The 22586-nt window shown below is 34.0% G+C and overlaps 1 protein-coding gene across 1 annotated transcript; it reads left to right on the top strand.

Annotated features, from left to right (window-relative positions):
* Window positions 1-4436: 4436 nt before the first annotated feature.
* LOC149063915 (acid phosphatase type 7) lies at window positions 4437-21349 on the top strand. The gene is made up of 12 exons (XM_089254576.1): window positions 4437-4803; window positions 5911-6108; window positions 9572-9754; window positions 9948-9973; window positions 10488-10585; window positions 12346-12417; window positions 13659-13773; window positions 14257-14370; window positions 15432-15536; window positions 18495-18566; window positions 18760-18897; window positions 20745-21349. The coding sequence occupies exons 1-12, from the start codon at window positions 4692-4694 to the stop codon at window positions 20808-20810; spliced, it is 1299 nt and encodes a 432-aa protein (XP_089110702.1). The 5' UTR covers window positions 4437-4691; the 3' UTR covers window positions 20811-21349.
* Window positions 21350-22586: the final 1237 nt, after the last annotated feature.

Genomic DNA, 22586 nt, shown 5'->3' with positions numbered 1-22586 from the left:
GCGTGTATGGTGGGCATTCCTATATCGTTTCTTATACTTCTATTTCTGATGAACCACAATTGGCTCCCAACATAGCTCTTATTGTTTTGTTTTGATATTGTTCTAATTTAACCATGCGTTGATTGCTCGAGTAGAGCCACACTGGTGCAGCATATAAAAGTGTTGATCTGATAGCCATTTTGTATACATTTAATTTGTTTTTGATGGTCAATGTTGATCTGCTTACAAGTATACGTTTCAAAGTGTGTTTTGCTACGTCAGCTCTTCGTATTACATAATTGCGTTGTTGCACAAATGTCAATCGTTTGTCAATTATTATTCCCAAGTATTTAGTACTTATAACAGGTTCAATGAATTTTCCCTCAACCACTATTCCAGCATCTGGGGGTAGATTTAATTTTCCTGTGATTCACATAAATACTGTATTGTCTGCATTAAGTTTAACTCTGCTGTTTTCGCACCACGTTTCGACTTGATCAATTAATTCTTGTAAATTATTTAATGCCTTCTGTGGTTTTCTATCTGTACAAATTATCATTGAATCGTCTGCGTACAGCGCAGTAATACCCTTAGTGGCCGCTGGAAAATCATTCATGTATTAATTGTGGAGGCAAGGTCCAAAAACACTGCCCTGCACTATAGATGACCTAATTCGTCTAGTTGTAGATATTGTGTCATTGATTTTTACATAAAAAGTTCTTGCTGCCAGATGATGACGTATAATTTTAATTATGCTAAAGGGTAGGGCCATTCTAATCATTTTATAGAGCAACCCCTCATGCCACACTTTGTCAAATGACTTAATTGAATCCAACAGCGCAACTGCAGCTGTATCATGATAAATTCTAGCTTCCTGAAGTGTTTCTATAACTCTTAATAATTGCTTCTATAACTCTTAATAATTGCTTCTGTAACTCTTAATAATTGCTTCTATAACTCTTAATAATTGCTTCTATAACTCTTAATAATTGCTTCTATAACTCTTAATAATTGCTTCTGTAACTCTTAATAATTGCTTCTATAACTCTTAATAATTGCTTCTATAACTCTTAAAATCCTGTACGGCATTTTACTGGTGAACCGGTGATCCTAGAGGTATACTTCCAGTTAGAAAAAGTGTCCAAATAACGTGTAGTGCTCAGATATGTCATTCATGTTTCAAGGGTTGTATAGCTGTAAAAATAAAAAATAAAATAACTTTTTATACAGTTCCTCCGTGCACTAATTTCCAATTAGAAAGTTGTTGCCCTGTCTCTCTTGATACCAACAAAAGAAAAATTCCCTGTTTCTAAGTGTAATATTCACTCAGATATTCGAATTCGAAAAATGGCGGAAAGTTGGGAAAAAATCTCTAAATGCAGAAAAACCGTTTTACCTGCATTTAACGCTGTTTTTTTCCCCCCTAAATTCCCTCCGTACCCTAAAGGCCCTGTCATAAGCCAAGAGTGCACGTGGGTTTGATCAACACCTTCTAGAGCAGCTCTGCTCTAGAAGGTGCAGAATAACGCTGGGCGCTTATAAACAATCCCTACATTTCTAGCTACACAATTTAGTGCATTATAGCGCATATTATTTTTTGCTGGCGACATTCAACCATAGATACATTTGATTGTGCTTAAATCCGACATCCACCGTTGGAGCAATGGTTATAGTACGAGACTCATGCCGAAGTTTATGTGTTCGGTTCGGTCTGAAACCTACCCAAATTTTTTTTCCCCATCTTTGCTATCATTTACTGACTTACTAAAAAATGTTTGCATTTTTGTTTCTGATTTAATCAAATGCTGTTCACGTGCATCGAGAAGACAATAATAACGGCTCCCGTCTTTATAGTGAATTAAAAAGTGAGAAAACAAAATTAATAAAAATCATTCCGGGTTCCCGGGCTAGAGCGCTGTTAGTCCTATTTTTTTTGAGCGGAGAATGATTACAAAGTATGGTTCTCAACCTTCAAGTGCCCGAGTGCACACTTACAATTTTTATCGTTGGGCGATGGAACCAAATTTATTGCCAAGTGGTTTTTATATAATAACTATAGTACATATTTTGATAGTCGTTCTCGGGTGCTAATGTAAACCTGCCCTGTCCCCAGAGTGCCAAGGACACTGGAGGATCGGAGAAAAATCATTTTATAGGGCCGCAAAGCTGTTTTCGTTCGTCCTTATCTGTAGAGAACTGAATCTGAAGAACCAGATGCAAGATAACCTAAGTTTCCATCACCTATGAGTTTTTGAATCTTCCCGAAGGATGGGTGAAACTGGAAAAAATATAGTCCGGCTATGTCCGGTCTATCTGTAGAGACCGGCGGCACTTTTTGGAAGTGCAGGAAAGGATGTGTATTGAGATGAATTGAGAATTTAATCGCAAAGAGTTGGATAGAGTACATTGCAAAAGTATTGTATTTGCTTGCGCGCTCTCATTTATTCACTCGGACTTCCCCTCAAAATGATTTCCAAGTGTAAAAGTCTGCGAAAGTGAAAACACCGTCATAACAAATCTGTCATGAAAAAAATGCCGTAAACATGCCACCTATGCCAAACATAGTTGCAAAAAGGTTATTAAAGAACATAGACCTGCTAGAAGGACATTTCAGCCCCTGCCTTGAGATCAATAGTGTGTGTATTACATGTTTGTATGTATATGCGCGTATTATATGTTCGTATATGTGTACATGTATATTATATGTTTGTATATGTGTGTGTGTATTATATGTGAGCCGAGTATTAGGTCAGAAAATTTTAGCAATTTTTGACTTCCTCCCTCCCCTTCCCTCCCCTCGCTTGTCAGTAAAATTTCGTCATTAGCTCTACCCCCCTGTCTCCTAACGCATATTTGTGAGATCAGAGTCGTGGTCAGATTTGTGGGATCGGGGCGGAGGTGCTCTCCAAGGATCAAAAAGTTATTTCTTTAATGCGAAAATAATTTTTTTAAATTACAATTTCGGAAGAAAATACCTTTATGTGCTATTATAATCAATTTCTGTTAATTTCAATGCTATTTGAAGAACTCAAAATTTCTTTTTAAGAAATTCATTGCAACACGCACCTTCTAAGCCATATATAAACTCTTGGCCCGCGAACCAAATGTGGCCCTGAGGGTTTTAAGGGACTCGTAACACAGTTCCAGAACACTTGAGCGGTCCATGGCACATTTAGAGATCCTTCAGTGACACGTGGCACAGTTTTAGAGCACTTTTAACCGCACTTTACCCAGTGCGGTTCTACATCACTTCAGTTACCCGCGGCCCATTCCCAAATTATTTACGTGATCCGTGGCATAATTACGGGTCACTTGAGTGATGCGTCACGCAGTTCCAGCGTGCTCAAGCGGGCCGGACACATTTCCAGTTCACTTGGGGTCTGCGAAACATTTAGAGATCACTAAAGTCGCTCTGTAGGGGGACTTATCAATAGGAAAAATGTTAGTTCAGGTGCCCACAAATCATCGAAAGGTTTTTTCGTTTTCGGCGCGAAGATGATAGTGAGTAAGATGCCATTAAGAATATTTCATATTTTCATAAAGGGTGGTTGATGACGTAAGCAACATCTACACACCCCCCCCCCCTGCCATTAAAAGTCAGCAAATCGGAAACCCCCATCTATGCTGACGCAATACTAGAACACAGGCCTTCAACCTTTTCCTAGTCGTGAGCACAGCCTATACCCAGGCAACACCTTCTAGAGCAGAACACCAGGACCAGAGCACAGAGCATCATGCCCCCCCCCCCACCCACGAGCTGTGATTTTTCTGAGCCCCTACATGGCAAAATCTCAAAAAATTCAACTACTTCTCATATTTCTGAGGCATCCCCCCCTCTCTCTTGAGGCATTGGGCCGTGCCCGGGTTGGCCCATGCGTTAAAACCATTGAGAAGAAATATAAGTATACTTACTATTTCTCCTCTAAGGTTAAGACGGCACTGCCTTTACCCATCATCAAAAGAAGAGCACCCTTACTGCAAGTTTGACAAAGCGAATGCTTCAAATCAGGATGATTTCAATCCTTGAATGCAATTTGTACAAGGTGTTTAATTAGAACGTTCGATCAAGTGCTCGCGAGCAAGAAACTGGACACGAGCATCTAGCACTCTGGGTGCTTCAGGGTGCTCGTGAACAACGGGTTGAAGATGCCTGTACAAGAATGACTCCTGTGTATATTATGTTTGTTGTTTGTACATTATATGCGTGTATTATATGTTTGTATATGTGTGTATTATATTCGTGTATTAAAAGTTTTTATATGTGTGTATATTGTATACATGTTTTTAATCTTTGTATTTGTGTAATTAAATTTAAAAAAAAGGAACACTTTTAAACGATACTAAAATCCAGGACGTATGGCAACCTCGTCACAAACCGAAACTATTATTTCAGTATCGCCATCTACTGATGTTGATCTGAAATAGAAACTGTGAGAACCGTCGCGTCACCTACAGGGAACAATCCGAACTTCGACGATGCGAAAGAATGTAAACAAAAGGGAGATAAAACTTCACGTGATTCTGTGCACGATGTAATCATACTTAATTTCATAATCGTTGTTTTAGGCGCTTGTATAAAAACTGAGTTCCGAATCCGGCCTCCAACACACGCACGGCCCTTTTTCTTTTTATTATTCCGTGTTCGAAATTATTCCACTAGAAGAGTTTAGTGAAAGAGCTCACTGTTAAGTATTAGTGGCTGTGCTGTTGCAATGATGTTGGGCCCATTGAGCTTATTCGTGAGCCTGGGCTTACTTGCGGGCATCAATTGCCTGCCTTCGACCCTTTTCATCCGCCCCGAGCAAATTCACTTGTCCTTTGGAGGTACGTAATTGCAATTTTTTTATTTGGAAAATTTATTTAAAATTTATCTTCAATAACTGCAATCAATACAATGATTATGGATGTACAGTGAATATCCATGAAAATAATTGTTGTTTTTCTTGTAATTCGTACAATAGGTACAAATTTATAAACAACAATAGGTCAATTACATCTAAAATATGGGTAAAAGAATTAAAGAAAAATCCCTATATGGTGAATATAAATGCTCGTTAAAACCTAATATACTGCATATCTTATTTTGTCGCCAAGTTTTCGACCACGCCGAAACAGCGAAATGTCGCCAACACCATACTCTCTGGCACATGTTTTATAAACCGTGGGCGCTCCACTTTTTTTAGGCTATGAAATTGGGCATTCTTTTCGCTCTTCTAATCACGATAAGAAACCTAAGCTGCTCATTTATGTAAATTCCTAAATCGGTATTTTTAGTCCCATCAGTAGTAATTTTATGATTTAACTCTCATACAGTGTTGGGGGGATGTGATTGACACTAAACAGGTAGGCTACTAATTGGTTATTGGTATGACCTCCAATCAGTGATAAAAAAAAAACAAAAAAACAGTCAAGATTTATGTTGGGGTGTGTTCTGGCGGTTAAAAAAGTCACACTTGAGTTCATTAATAGAAACGGCAGACTACCATCAACAGCACTCTAAATTGTGCTTATTTGAAAAATTGAGCTGGTTGCTTTTGGATGACAACTTAATCGTAACTGCCATGTGATGTGAAATATTTCAGTCCATTCTCGTTCTGGGAGGACTGTAATTAGTCTTCACTTGTGGATCTACAATACTTGCTAGCTCAAAGCAGTATCGGTGGGCCCAGATCCCCGAAATGTAAGAAAATGCTTAAAACGGGGAAAGATGGCCAAATATATTGATTGTTATATCACTTTGGTCCCACCCACTGAAATACAAGTAATCCCCCCTCGAACAAAATTTCTGGCTACGTTCCTGTGCTTCTGAGCAAAAAGTTATATAATAGTCATAATAATTGCACTGACTATATGCTCTGTTTTAATTCAATGTGTGCTTGTGTGTGTTTGATGTTTCATGTGCAAAAAATGTGTTTGTTCTTCACACTGTAGCGACTCCTGATCAGATGATAGTTACATGGGCCACACTGGAGCCCACGAATGCCACCGCGACTGTCAAGTACGGGCAAGACCGCTTGCAGTTCTCTGCTCAAGGCTCCACCATTATCTTTGTAGATGGAGGTAAATTGCACAGGAAAATCTACATCCACCGAACGGTTTTACGTAATCTCAAGCCATCTACTGTATACAGTAAGTTGTCATTTACACTGTTATAAGTACTCAATGAACTTTATTTTGATTCAGACATGCTAATTAGTGTTTTTCCTTTTGGTGATCTGTGGTAATTTGTATGAAACTAGATTGCGCTAAAATATAAAATGCATTTATCGAAAAGAAAGAAAGCATCTATACTCTTTTGTTATAAGCATACCATATGTTTTGGACACTGAATTGGAGCATATTGGCTTCTTTCTTTCTGCATACTCTGTTTTAGAAAAGGGAAAAATTGTGGATATTACACTAAGCACTAAAAACAGGAGGCATATATTCAAAGAAAATCCTCCGGTACGAAAAAGGTGCTGAGTGGTGTGTATGGTTATAATGGAAGAATACCCTTTCATTTCCCATGGTAAAACAATAAAAACCTTAATTCTCCCTAATGCCCTGCCTATAATACACAGTAATGTGTGTACCTAAACTGTGCGTGCAAATTTTGCTATTTCATGAAAAAACATCTCTCAAGGGAGGGTTTTTAATTTTTTTTTTCTTCTCTGGGGTGAATGGCAATAAGATAAGTCCTGGCATTCATTCATGCAGGAAATTACTAGTAAATCGGACAAACGTGGCAGTTTTATTTTTCAAACCGGTCTTGATTTTATGCATATAATGCTGCAAGATTTAACCTATGATATTGTAGTATAAAAGGCTGGTTTTTGAAATATCAATTGCAACTTGCAGCGAAATTTCTAAAGAGCTGTGGATATTGATGTGAACTTTCACAGTGATCTAGACAAGTCAAAAAATAATAATTCAGACACTAACCAAATTTCTTAGGAGCTGAGTGTGATTTTGCTCTCAAGAAAAACTGTCTTAAATAATGTTTTTTCAACTTTTCCAAGACTTTACATACCTTTTCCAAGTTAAAAGATACACTGTCATGAAATCAAAAAAACTTTGTGTCACTCGTAGATTCCAATTTAGCAATCATAGACAGAAAATTTTTGGCATGGATACCGATTTTCTAGTCATCATGGGGACCTGGCACATGGGATTTGCCAAGCCCCGATTTTAATCAAATATTTACCATTATGTGCAGCTGTTTTGCTCTGGTGATCATTTATTTATTAGTGGCTTGTTTGCTCAAAGTCTACTGCAATAAGAGTTTACAGATTTGTTGCCATCACAGTCATGGCATAGTAATAGTAGCCAATGGTAATGACCACTAGGGCGAAAAAGGCACTGGTAAAGGATCTCTAGTTCAAGGAAGCTGCAGGTAAATTACCATTCAGGGCAACAGAAGCCACTGATAGAGAATCATCAGATTGAGGGAGCCGTGAAAAAATGATTTCTAAGCTAAGGGAAATGAAGTTACATTATCATTAGTAATGAGTTAGCACAAAGATTTCTAGATTGTTTATAAAAATTGATGGATAATGTATAAATCGTGGTTCTAATAGAGAACCGCCACTATCGGAACTCTGTGTTTTTAAATGACGAAATATTTATTTTTGCTGATTTTTTTTGTTTTTTTTGAAGAATTGATTCTTTTTTATCTTCATAAAAACAATTTCTTAACATATATTCGATTAGCAATACATTGCACTGATAATGGTATAATCATGGTTTTTTTTGTAATGTTGTCATCATTCAAGATAAAGCTTTATCTGTATGTTTTGTAAAACTTCTAAAGGGTTATCTCATCATTCATTATCTCATGCATGCTTATCTCTCATTACTGGTTATCTCATGCATGCTTATCTCTGGCTTGCAAAACTACTTATTGGTGCACAATACCAGCTTGTTGATATAAATTTATTTTATTAAACATGAATGTTACACATAAAAATAGCTGGTAATTAAAAAAAAAGTCTATCATTATATTCCAGTATCATTTCCAGTGTCCCATGAATTTTAAAATTTGCAAAGTCATACTTTTTCACATTCATTTACCATTACGGTGATACCTTGACCTGTATTTCATATTTTTCTGGCAAATACCCAGCCATAGATATTGGGAGAATTCTGGGCTTTGACACACTTTGTGAACGCAAAAATGCAATGCGTATATTATTAAATTTCCTCTGTTCTGTTCTTAGCTGTCTATAACTGTTTATCCAAAGGCTTCAAGATTGTCTTAATGGTGGGAAATTTTTTTTAATGTTTCTTTTAAAGAGAAAAAAATCTCTCAGCAGAACTCTTAGTGAAAAATAACTGCATTAGTGAAGGAGTCTCAACGACAAAAGCATAAACTTAATATCATATTAATCGCTGTGTAGAGATGAGAATGGTTCTATTGAAGATGTTGCAATCCCTGTTACGAATCTTTCACAGATGGGTCACGTGATTGTGAAATTAGCATGGGCACTCTCATTTGTCCTGTATTTCCCCACATTGTCTGGTTATGCCATAAAAAACACGGGGGGGGGGGGGGGGAGGAACACCAGCTGTTTGAATTTTGGAGTCTGGTTTATTTCCAGCATGCTGGGAAAAAAGGGAGGCTTAATAAGAGTCACAAAATACATTCAAAACACTATCAGTTTATATAAAGTACTGAATGAATAAGTGAATCAGAGTAAAATAATGGTTTTTCACCCTAGCAAACATATTTTATCCAGGAATTTGATGGCAATAATGGGAATCGAGCATTTATTTATTGCTCTAATTCAATTATCGTCAACCTAATTTGAAATACAGATACTATATTTTACATGTTTTTCTGCATGTTCAGAGAATCAAGATTTGTGTCAGCAAAAAACCAAGTATATATAATGCTTAAACTATCTCAGCATTCAGTTCATAGAACAGAATGGATTCTAAAATGCAGAGAAAAGAAAATATTCAAATCGATTAGTTTAATCGATTCTTAGAGTGTGGACATTTACAATTATCCAATATCTGTGACTCCAATTTCCTGTCATGCCAGAAAATATGGATATTCCCACGATGCTGGTCTCCCTCGTCTTTTCTCAGCATGACAGCTAATGTACAGGAATATGGCAAGAACAACCCCCCCCCCCCCAGTTGTCAGTGTGCTAAAACTTCTTATTTCTTCTCTATTGTCTTTCCTCATCATTGAGTCATTTCCAAAGTTTCTTAGCTTTCTGACAGATAGTTACAGCAGTTTTACAGCTTAGACTAGGGACACCTCAATTATAGACAAATTGTATATAATACATGTTTCCCAGGTTCCTGACCAAGGCATTACTATAAACTGAGCTCTGTATATTGATGTGGACCTACAAGTATTAAATTGGTCAGAGTATTGCCCCCCCCCCCCCGAACATTTACACATTGTTATAGTCACACAGATGTCATCTGTATATGATAATTAGGGCAAGGATCAGTGTCAAATGTCTGAGCATAGACTGAAGTGATTCTGGCAATTCCATATAATAGTTATTTTCAATTAAATGAATTTTTCTTGTGCATCTGTTGTTTTAAAGTAATTTAAATTGCAGTTATTCTATACATTAATAACATCAATCAATGTTAGCATACAGGTGTGGAGGCATTTGGGGATGGAGCGACTACTACATGTTCAAAACAATTCCTCTCGGCACAAATTGGAGTCCAAGGCTAGCGGTTTTTGGAGATATGGGTGTGAGCAACGCCCAGTCATTACCAAGGCTCATATCAGATGTGGAGCAGGGATATTATGATGCTATCTTGCATGTTGGTGAGTGAAAGTGTGGACATTTCAGAATTGCATTTCAGTTATTAGGACAGGCAGCATTTGCTGTGTATCTATACTTGATTTTAAATATATTAAAAAAAAACAAGATTAATTCTGTATTTTTCATTACACAAAAATATACCAAGTGCAATTTTGTTTATTTCATCTCATAACTCTTTTTAAAACATTTTTACAGGTGACATGGCTTATGACATGTATGAGGTAATTATTTCAAGCAAATTCTTTATTTTTTCACATTATATTAATTCATAATTTTAATCACTATTTGTGGATGTTTTTTTTTATTAAAGCAGGGGTTGGTTCTCAAATTTTTTCCACCTGTGGCTCCCTTTGTCTCGGTTTATCAGCAGCTCCCTAGAATAGTCTAGAAAAGAGCACAGAATACACACAAATCACCATACCAACTTCTCGTGACACCCCCCGACAGAGGTTGGCAACACCCCCTAGTAGCCATGATGACTGTATTAAGGAAATGCAAAATCATGTTCTTCATTTTGTCATTTCTGAATCACAAATTATTGATTTGAACTTCAAATAATAATCTAGCTATTATAATTTCTAGCGAATAAGGTGCGGGGATGTGTAAGCCATAATAATAAAAATGATTTGTGGGGGGGGGGAAAAACTATTAATTGTTCAAGTTTGTTCATAAAAACGAGCATTGATGATAAAATTATACCTTATGGAAGGTTTTATGTATCCTTTTTTTGTGTAGGATAATGCAATGAAAGGAGATGAATTCATGAGGATGATTGAGCCTTTGGCCGCAAATATTCCCTATGTAACTTGTCCTGGAAATCATGAAAATGCTTAGTAAGTTGCAAATTTCTTATTTGACATAGTTTAAATTACACATGATACTACTTAGGATCAGTCTTGAATGTATGCATTGAATCAAAGTAATGAAAACAGTGAAATATTTTTATTATGCATATGTTACATACATAATATGTATGAAAATATTTCACTGTTTTGATTAGTTTGATTATTACATGTAACAAAATTAAGCTTTTTTTATAGTAACAAATAGCTTACAAACCCTGGTTTGACAGATCTGAATTAAAATCCAAAGACTCTTTTCTCTCTTTCTTTTCCTGCGAGAGAGAGAAGAGAGGGTGGGGTTGGTATGGAAGCATTTCAATCAAAAATTAAAATTGCATGCAGGTTGCAGTCTATTCAGCTCTTTTACACTTAAACTATGTGGTGGCAATAGTGAAAGACAAACTGGTCACAGTCACTGTTATTATTATTAGTTTGTTATTACTTTTCCCTCATCTAAAACCTACATGAGTTATATAGTAATAATTTTTGTTGAAATTTCAAATAAATATATAGCTCATAGAAAATTTAAGATGACATGATTTTTGTTGAAATTGTAATTTATATTTGTTTTGAATTTCAACAAAAATTGTTATCATGTATTTGTATCATACTATATATTTCTGCTGCCTATGGCACTGGTGTTGCTGTGATTCAACAATTATATTCAACATTTAATGTGTTTGTACCTATATCCCCTGTATAATGAAAATTATGCATGTAAAAAATACATGCATAATTTTCATTATACAGTCAAACCTTATTAAGACAAACTTACTTATGAATTAAATATTTTTCATGGATTTATTTGCAAAGTAATAGCAATACCTTCGTTTAATATGAACATGTAAATGCTGACAACCTTTTCAAAATGAAATGACAATTGTATTTTATGAGATGGAAGCCTGATTCTTCTTTTTGTTGCCACTTATGCTGTACATGTGAGTGGTAAGAAATAAATAAAAACCTGTCCCCATAGAGGCAGATGTGAAGACCCTGAAAATGTGTAAGGTGTAAGGTTTAGGAAGTTAATGTAGCACTAATACAATTTTTTTTTTTGTGATTTCTCAAAAACTTGATTTTCAGACCTATTCCTTTCTTAATCCGTTTTATCTCCCCCATCTAGAAAAAAAATCCTGAAAAGAGTAAACAAATCCATTGTGTAGTTTTCCAATGACTGGTGACATGGTCTTCTTTTTGGTACTTCCTAATAATTTCACAAGGGCCTGCAATTTTTTTCATTTTCATTGTTTTTTCGTTCCTGCTTTGTTATTCAGTTAGATTATCCTGATGCTCATTTTACTACAGGGTACTGCTATTTTTTCTTAATACATCTAGTATGACTACTTTACTGTAGACAGACATAATGTTCATAGTCGACTACCTCATTTTTAACTTTAAAAGGATGGATGCCAACTCTCCTATGAACCCTGTATCTCATTTACTTGGGTTTCTTCCTCTGCTATATGAATTTTTGAAGAATTCAAAGGTTTATATATGTATGTTTCTATATAGAGGTACATAGATAATGCACTATATATGCATTTGTTTTATTATGTTTTTCCTTTTTTATTACATGAGAGCATATTGGCTTGACACAGCTAAATACAGTATGAAAATCATTTAAGTATTATCTATTAAAAAGAGTATTTCACTAGTTCACCATGTTTTTGATTAGAGTGCAGAATAACAGAGATGTGTACTAAGAGTTTCTTAATATCTTATATTTTAAATTAAAACACATTTTCTTTCAGTAACTTCTCCAACTACAATAACCGCTTCACTATGGTGAACCAGCAAGGTGAAATAAGCAATCACTTTCACAGGTAAGTGGCACAAGTTTTCAATTTTTTTTCTAGTTTTTGCAACTCAGTTTTGTTTTTCCTACAAGTAATTATAAAAATTAATTTTATAACCTTTGCTTATTATCAAATGCCATACTACCCTCAATAGCCGACATGGTGGGGAAACAACAAGATAGACTAGTATGTCTGGAAAATTGAGTCACAGATTCCGGATAATTCTTAAATACCTAGACTCTAAGAATCAACCGAGGTGGTTGACTTGTAAACCTTATCTGTTCTCTGCATTTTAGGATCCTTCCTAGTTTAAGAACTACATTCAAATAGTTTAAGCTTTATGCTTGCCACCGAAAGCCTTGATTTCTATTAAAAAGGTCAGATTTTAAGCTTTTGAGTAAATTAGATTATTTAAATGAATACATAAGCAAACTGAGAAATATGTTTTGTATTCCTTTATGATGCTAAAATGGAATAAGCAGAGTAAAATATTGCATTACAAAACATAATGTTGTTTTAATGCAACAGTTGGAAATCGTAATTCATCATACAATGCTAGATGAAAAATATTTTTTCAATCTCTTAACATGCAGAAAAATGTGCAAAATACAGAATCTGTATTTCTTATTAGGTTGACGATGATTAAATTAGAGCAATAAATAAATGCCCAATTTTCATTATTGTAATCAAATTCCTGGACAAAACACGCTTGCTCTAATGAAAATTATTATTTTAATTCTGATTCGTACATTTACTCAGTACCTAATACAAATTAAAATCAGACTTATGAATGTATTCTGTGACCCTTATTAAACCTCACCTTTTCTGACATTCTGCGAATGGCGAGACTCTAATGTCAAGAAGCTGGTGTTTCCCAAATTTTACAGCATGCTGGATAATACGAAGGGGGAGGGGAGAATACTGTAGTTGGAAATTATAGTAATTGCAAAAGTATTCAGTATTCAGAGATAAAGAGTTTTATTTCTCGTGAAATTAAAAAACGTTTTGGTTTCTCATGTCTCAACATCTGATAAATTTTTTCAGTGTCATTTTATCTTGTTATTTTGAAGTTTGTACATATTGCTGTTGCATGCACCTTGTATTTTGAGTTTGGTGATTCAATGAAAAGTGTTTATGAATGAGATTAAAATAGATATTTTTTTACTTAAAGCAGCTGCTTACAATTATTTATGTTTGTATCATCTGATATTTGTTGAGACTAATTTATAAGTGAAGTGTCTATGACCTTTTAATTTTCTTTTGTATAGTTTTAATCTTGGTCCTGCTCATATCATTGCATTCTCCACGGAATTTTACTTCTACGTTGAATATGGGATCAACCAGATTTTTGAGCAATACAAGTGGCTAGAAAATGATCTCAAAGTAAGATCTGAGTTTTGATACAATTAATTTTTGTAGGAGCAGATTTAGACATTTTTTATATTTGACGCTCTTTTCTACAAACTAAATAAATATGCCATAATAATATGGTGGAAGATATTTATACATGCAGGGGGGAAATCCTATTATGGATAAAAATTGTGTTGGTCAATGCAGACAAATATTAACCAGTTCATGTATCAATATGCAATTAAAAGTCAGGATATAAAGAGTCTCTCAATAACAGATATCTACGAGACAAATTTTTTTTATTAACAATAAGTGTCTGTTAATAGATCTTGTATCTATGTTCATTCCTATTCCATGTTATTCAAAAAAAAAAGTGCCTATTAATGATATATCCTCTATCAGTGAGCATCTATTATGAGAGATTCCACTGCTTTACTCTTTATTTCAGAGTATTTTTTCTTAGAAGTATTTTTATTATTTTTCCTCCTCATAAGCAAATTGGTTTCTGCTTCACAGGTTGCAAGTGATCCAAAGAACCGCGCTGTCAGACCCTGGATTATAACTATGGCTCACAGACCAATGTATTGTAGTACGGATGATACTGATGATTGCAAAAAGAAGGAGAGCATAGTGAGTACCAACCAATATTTCGTCTTTTAAATTTGAAGTCATCCAGTTTTTTGCTCCTTTTTTAAATTTTTTTCTGCATGGCTAAGTGGAAAAATGATGTCATGATAAAATAATAAAATACAGTGGGGGAATCTCAATATCTCAAGAGGATTGAAAAACATGGTCTTACTCTGATGTCAAGTTAGCAAGGTTTTACTCAATTTCACCTGTTAAAATTTTTTAAAATCTTTTTATGTATGCATATTCTTGAACAGTTGTGTGTTCCATCGTCTACAAATTCATAAAATGTTTGATATTATAAAATGATCTGCAATTTTCTATGAAAAGTTTCCTTATTGGGAGTAATTCCAAATTAAGCAGAAAAATCTGTTATTTGTGAATAAGCAGTGCAATCTGTCTGAAATAACTTTTCTTCTCTCACTTTTCGGTGTAGCGCTCTCTACCATCTCTCACTGAAAAATTTCAGAAAACATTCACATCTATCTGTGGCTTTCACAGGTTCACAGGATGAGTTTTCAGGTTCCAAACAAAGTAATAGCATGAATTAATCCTGCCCAAAAGGTGTGTGTGTGTGTGTGTGTGTGGGGGGGGGGGAAGATCTTTCACACATAATTAATCAACAAACAAATGGCAGAAACGATGGAATATAGAATTTTCGAAACATGAGAGTAATTTCATAAAATTTTTTGAACTGGTCCAGTCATGGATGATTTCTAAAAATGAGTTGTGATAATGCAGTATGAATTGTAGTTGGCTTAAGTGGGATTTGGTTATCATGTGTCAAGTTAGAGAGGTTTTTTTCCGTATCTCTGTGTTTTGGTACTGTGCCAACTATTGGAATAATTAATGTTGAGTTACCGGGGTAATCAAGTTATTGAGGTTGTGCACTAAATAAAATAATTCTTATTTGATACCTTTTATCTGTATAAAACACAAATGTTTGTTTTCTTGGTTAATTTATTCTTGATTGCTTGCAGTCTCAATGAGTTCTTCGTTGTTTGGATTTTGGTAGCATTATCGTGCCTAACATGGAAAAACACAACATTTTTATTCCATTCTAGATCAGAAAAGGTTTGGAGGACCTGTTCTACAAATATGGTGTTGATCTCGAGATATGGGCTCATGAGCATGTGTATGAAAGATTGTTCCCTGTCTACAACAGAAAGGTGAGTATGTACTCAAAACACCATCGCTAGTGATTCTGTAAAGGGAAAATACTGTTCTAAAAATTTTTTATGTTTATATTTTATGAAATCGTAGGTATGTTATGGCCAACGACCAAAGTCTGGCTGCTCACGAATTGGCTGGCCAAATCCAGAAGTAGTCTAGCTGCTCGCATGCATCAAACTTTGGCCAGATTTAGCTAACATTAAAACTGGCCAGACTTCAGACGTTGGCCATGACATATATTTAAAGTTTTCTTTATTTCACGCTGCTTATCACAGAAAATTTGAACGTATTGGAAAACTTCCAATGAAAATTCGAATTAATGATATATCTCTGTTTCGTTTCTTCACTTTTTTGGTAATTGGGAGTTTATTTTCAAAAGGAAACATTGCCACAATTACTAAATTTTCAGTTCTCTTTTACTCGGAATAATATTTATTCAAGTATATGTATTTCCAGTTTTTGTTGACCCTCTTATTTTTACATTACGTAAAGAAAGTTCTCAGTATTTTTTCTTTTCATATATTCTAAGCATATATTTTTCTCGTTATATCATCATCAACCATTTTCTATCCACTGCTGGATGAAGTTCTCCCCTAAATTTTTTCATATTATTCATGTTATGAATTTCATTTTTCACTATATATTCCCACAGATATATATAAAATAATAACAGAGATCTAAAGATATATGACTCGGTCCAGTTATACGTTGAAATCATTTTGGAAAGTATAGTAAAAAATTATAGTTTGAAGTTTAGTTGTCTAAATCTTTTGATGTGATATCATCATTATGTATAACATAATTTCAAATAATATTTTTTATGGAAATACGTCATTTATTACGTAACTTACATAGAATAATATTTAAAATATACAGTAAAACCTCGATAAGTCGTCACCTCAAGTTATTGAAAAATTATGACGGCTTAAGCGGAGTGACGACTTAGGCAGAGTTCCGTCAGGTTTAATGTGCAATGTTGTGAAAATCGTATAAATTTATTAAAGTAATATGACATTTATTAAAGTATGAATCAAAATAACAATATTAATAAAATTTATAGATTGCAAAAGAAAAATAATAGCAATTTTTTATCTGTTTTTTCTCTTATTATTTAAATTATTGTGGTGAAATGTAATGTACACTTTGATTTATACTAGTAATTTTTAATTTATAGACTAACAGAGCAACTGTTTGAATAAGTAGCTTTTCTTCATAATAGGAAACTCTCTATTACACATTAATTTTACATATACATCAAATTTAATTTTAGTGTTCGAATTTTTCATCAGTAGTTCATGATGCAACTACAAAGTAATCTCGAACACTTTTGACTTGGGCCCTGGGCCGGGAAAAGTAAACAGAAGACCTCAACTTGGGAAAGAATGTCTAATTTTTTTCAACAAAGATATTTTGTTTAAATTTCAAGCACTAAATTAGTGGAGTCCTTTGCTCTTTTTGATTATTTATGATTATTCTTTTTGATTATTATACTTTCTATGATTATTATCCATGCCCGTTGCACTTTGACTTGATTAATTTGATTTACATAATTTTTGATTTCCTTGCACTATATGTAATCTTTGACATATCAATAAATTTTGGTTTTACCGGAGATGCCCGGTAGCGAAGTGCTTGTGTTGCTTCTTGCGACACAGCTTGGGTGTCTCGCGGTTTGTCCAGTTTCTCCAATGGAGCCCAGGCAGAAATGAGATCTAGCCTGAACAGTCCCCAACATTCCAAAACCCTTATTCGGCAAATGAACTTCCCCAGCGTAACTTCCGTTACTTAAACTGTTCCATTTGGGTATATAGGATTTAATGGTGACTTTTTTAAGCATATGGCAATGCTCTCTTTTAATGGGAACAAGCTCTTTTTTTAATGGGAGCCATAAAAATAGTCTGTTCCTCTTTCTCAAACTTTTTCATAGTGACGACTTAACCGAAATTAGCGACGAGTAAACGAGGGTTTAATAACATTGTGGTCTATGAGAGCTGGACGGGTCTGAAGAAAAATGACGACTTATCAGGGTGACAACTTAACGAGGTTTTACTGTATATATATGTTACATATCTGAAATATTCACACAGTGCAAATTTCATCTATAGGGAGAAATATCATTTTCATACATACATATTTCTATGTAGATTATAGAAATGTCTTTCAATATTTGTCACTATTTTTTACCGAGGTAGTAGAAAATTTTATATGGGTGTTGTAAAAAAAGAAGAGAAGGAAAAACCCCATAATTAAGCTAATGCAAATGATTCATGAATGAAATTGTGAAATTAAAAATACGATATCAGTATATTTCTTTTGGAAAAATGTAATACATATTTTTATCTTTTAAGCTTCATGTGATTGGCAGTTTGGTTGAACTGTACACATACGTATACACTGAGTGGCTATTTTATTATGATATTCATTCTACCTGCCAGTTTTAAGCAAATGAGCTGGGGCATCACACTACTCAGTAATTTTTGAGCATGTAAACATAATACTTCAACTTACATTTTACAGCACAGATTCAGTCGCAAATACTTTTAAGAGACTGACAAAAAATTTAAAAAAAAGGAAAAAATGTTTTTGATCAACCCTGCATCACATAAATTAGAAGTAAAAACATATTCTTCTGGAATGGACTGTTTCACAAAAGAAGAAAATAGCTCAACAGATAGCATATGAAAAAGAATATTCAAATACTATGTTTCATGATCAATATTCAAGGGAGTAAAAAAAATAGAAATTTCTCCTTTTGAAACAAGCTCCTTAGTTGCACCCATAGATTCTGCCGTATTCAATAATACATTCTTTTGTCTTCAATACAAGTTCAAGTTCTTGATTTAAAAAAAATCCCTTTGTCTTTAGTGGTGTTTTGATTGAGGAATTATGTAATTTTGATTTAGTTATACCAGTATGAAAAATTAAAAGTTATTTTTCCTTGTGGCATATTTTAGGTTTACAATGGCAGCTATGATGAACCATACACGAATCCTAGAGCTCCTGTTCATATAATCACTGGATCTGCTGTACGTTTGTTTTTCATATTGCTTTATAAAATATTCCAAACTCTAATTTCACTTTGAAAACTAAAATGTTTGTCTTTAAATCACTTTTTATATGAATTCTGCATGTTTTTACCAATGCATCAGTAAGTAAAAAAATTCAAGTGACTATTGCTATGACAAATTAACTATTGATAATTTTCCTTCCCTATAATAGGGCTGTCGAGAAAGAACTGACCCCTTTGTCAAGGATCCTGCTGCGTGGAGCGCTTTCAGAAGCTCTGATTATGGTTATACAAGAATGCATATAATTAACGGCACCCATCTGTATATGGAGCAGGTTTCTGATGATAAGGTAACAGTCACATTTGAATTTTTAATCAAATTATACTTTTCATTTCAGAGTCACAAGATCTACTGAAAACATTAGTTCCTTGTATTTAAGATCTTTATACAAACACTTACATGCTACACTAAAATAAGAGCGAGAGGGAAATGGGCAGAAAGAACATAAACACTAATTATGACAAAAAATTTCCCATAAAGTGCAAGTCTTGATCATTTTATACTTTGAGTTTATATTTTCCAAAGTACTAGATACATGCTCTACATGTGAACCTAAACCGTATTGTTCCATAATTTCTGACAGGTGTGTGCTCTGCATCATTTACATATTTAAACGTTGCATTTTGAATGCTTCTGAAATATTCTGTCTTTGGACATTTTTTCTTCTATATTTGTTTTCTATAAACTTTTAGCAATAAAAGCTATGATGCAGATGCCACTTCAAGGTACCTGTAACTTTAAAGTAAAAAAAATTAATGACTTTCACGCTACCATAGCCCGTGCAGTCTTAACACATGGGGCCCACCCGGGCACTGCTTCAAATGCAGAAGGAGCCTCATAAATATGAGATCTGATTGAAAATTTTGAACATGCAAATTAGTAAGCGGAGGCATTTTTAACCAGGTTAGAGGCCTCAGAAAAATCGATCCGCCCTGGGACTCACGATGTTGTTAAGATGGTTATGATCACAGCCACAATTAGGAGTGTGCGACAAGTGCAGTCACACTGGGCCCCACATTTACGGTAATGGAAGTGAAAAAAAAAAACCACATAATATTATATATCTCCCAAATACATTTTTTGTAGTAAACAAGGTGTTTAAACTTCAACTATGAAATTCTGCAATTATTTATTTCATTAAATCCGAATTTCCATCGATTCTGGAATTATTTCTTTTATTAATTCTGCATTTTCATCAATTCTGGAATAATTTCTTTCATCAATTTGAAACATTCATTATTAATTTGTATTTAATTACAGTTGAATCTCGTTATAATGAACTCCAAGAGACTGGAGAAATCACACTTTGTTATAACGAAATTCCAGGTTTTTGCATTGTTCCTATGTAAACTTATCTGGGGGATTAGAAAAAAGTGTTCATTAAAACATTTTTTTTGCTATATGATATTCGTTAAATAAGGATTCGACTGTAAATCTATATTATTATTTTTTTTTGTATGGATATTTTTTCAGCATTCTGTGTAATATTAATGCATGAAATTTTGTGTGGATGCTGATTTCCCTCAATAAAATCCAAGACAAGGGGACCCCAAATTTTTAGGACGCCTCTGGCCTCCTCATTATTTTTGCATCATTGGATTGGATTGTGGGTTTATTGGCGCGAGGACCATTAAGGTATTTTTGTATCAGGCCCAGCATGTTACCAAAAAAAAAAAACATACAACACTAAACCGATGAATTTTAAATTTTAGCTGGGAATTTTTCACTGGGCAGTACCTATGTACTATGAATTTTTTCAATACTCGTGTAACATGAGAATTCAAGTGTTTATCACCTTCAGTTCAAAATATGGAAGGCAGATGACTGCACCAGTATAACACTAGACAAGCACAGCTCTGACAACATAAATACATTAAGAGCCACCCTGCATGTAAAAATTTGTTAGAAATTCCACAGAGGAACGAGTGTAGTTAAGTAGTAGTGTTTCCAATATTGTTAGTCACCTGTGTAGTTGCAGTTGTACCTATATTTTCACAAGTGCAGTGCCCACAATACTGCATCGTTTCTTTTAGAAATTAAAGTAATTCATACAATAAGAAAAAAGTCTTTCACACAGTGCTTTAACTGAGTTGTTATTTCTTATTAAGCTCTGAACCTGCTTTCTTTGATTTTCAGGAGGGTGTTGTGATCGATAAAGTCATGGTTATCAAAGACAAGCATGGCCCTGAAGCATGGTTGTAATACTGCTTTTTCTTAGTGCTGGCGAAAGTACAGGGACATTCAGAATTATTTTGCTACATTAGTTCTGGCTCACTTTAGAGAATATCAGCTCTGGTTGTTATAAAATATTAGTTTTACTGCGTGTTTATGTCAGCACTTTCAATTTTGTTCTTAATATAAGCAATATAATTTTGATTTCCTAAAAAACCGAGACATTGTACATGCCAATTTCTCTTTCATCATGGACACAAAGTTAATAGTTGGATTTTGGAGCGACTGAAAAAATGTCAAATTGCCATGACATTTAAAAAAAAAATCCTACAATCACATGACGGTTTTTATTTATTGGTGATGTATTTGGTTTCGCATGAATTTGATGGAGAAAAAAGTGAAGAGGATACTGAATATGTTCACTTCTCTATTGATTATTTGAAGATACACTACGAAATAATATTTTTCTTATACATTTTTTTTACACGGTTGTACATTTGTTGTTTTGTGTCATACAATATATGTATGATGATATTCAATCTTGCAAAAAATAAAAAGGAAACAATGTTGAGGTTGTAGAAATGCATTTTTAATTTTTTTTTCCTCATCTAATATGAAAAACAATTCTGATACGGGTCAGGAAAGCTGGTACAGTAGAACTTAATTGTAACAGACTTATAGGGGCTAAAGGTTGTCTTGTTTTAATTTTAAGTCCAGTTTCTAAAAAATAATTCTTATTGGGGTGTAATTCAACAACGTGTGTATCAATGAAAGTGAAGTAGTTACCTATAAAAAGTGTTTATTATGTGTCAAAAAACAGTCTTCAACATTGTTTGAATTGGAAAAAGATGTTATACATATACACCGTATTAATTTCAATTTTTTTCCACTGGCATGTGGTATGCGTTATGCAGAGCATCATATTTATGCAAAATAACACAATAATTGATGTTTAATTGCTTGCTTGAGAATGTCTAAAACTTCTCAGATAAAAATAAGCATCCTTTATTGTTATAACATTTTTTTTTAACTTTCTGTTATGAGAGATGTCCGTGTAACGAATATATTAACAGACCGTTATAATGAGGTTCTACTGAACTGAAGTCTCTGGACATTTATGTTACATTCCTGTTTTGGAGAACACTTTATAATGTCTCTGGAAACCTGTGATAGGTCTTAAAAAAAAGAATTTTAACACTGCAGCTCTCAACCCTAACCCGACTTTAGCAATTATACCGGTGAATACCAAAGTGTCTTGATAATATTCCAACCATAAATTATTTTCAGAACTTTATGACTGTTAATTTAGAAAAATCAAAGTTTAACGAGTTTCTCTTTCACAATTTAGTCAGTAGATCAGCAGATGAAGTCTTTCGAAATTTGTGATGTTATTTCTGTAGTCATTTTTTCTTTAATATTCTATTTTTGAAATTGATGGATTTTTTTTTTTTTTTTGTTGTGCGAATTTGAATCTTCATTTTTGCCATCATGAAGACTAAAATTTTATATTTTGTTTTATTTTCTTCTCAATTTTTAAATAAAGTTTCCTTCATTAATTGGACTAAAATTGATTTACCAGTTTTGGCACATTCGTATATGTTGATAACATCCATATTTCTTATCTGAGGGGATGATGTCACTCTCCTCTATCCATACGAAGGTTTTTAACAGCTGGCTGATGTGAAGATATATTTTGAAAAGAGAGAAAATTCAACTACCTATGATGTTCACCCGGAAAGTGAAAGGACGTGGGTTCATTCCCCACAAAAGCAGTTGAATTTTTTCTCTTTCCAAAACATATCTTCG

This window comes from Pholcus phalangioides, unplaced genomic scaffold (genome assembly GCF_987345545.1).
Source record: "Pholcus phalangioides strain wild (caught in Gottingen) unplaced genomic scaffold, Ppha-v1.0 ptg000042l_1, whole genome shotgun sequence".
Taxonomy (NCBI): Eukaryota; Metazoa; Arthropoda; class Arachnida; order Araneae; family Pholcidae; genus Pholcus; species Pholcus phalangioides.
This window is presented reverse-complemented; position numbering and strand designations above follow the sequence as displayed.

Bases quoted from the DNA above. Each gene is read 5' to 3' on its own strand.
- LOC149063915 (XM_089254576.1), top strand. From the start codon at position 4,692: ATGATGTTGGGCCCATTGAGCTTATTCGTGAGCCTGGGCTTACTTGCG. The intron at 9,755-9,947 runs GTGAGTGAAAGT...ACATTTTTACAG, and splicing joins TGATGCTATCTTGCATGTTG to GTGACATGGCTTATGACATG. The intron at 14,371-15,431 runs GTGAGTACCAAC...ATTCCATTCTAG, and splicing joins GCAAAAAGAAGGAGAGCATA to ATCAGAAAAGGTTTGGAGGA.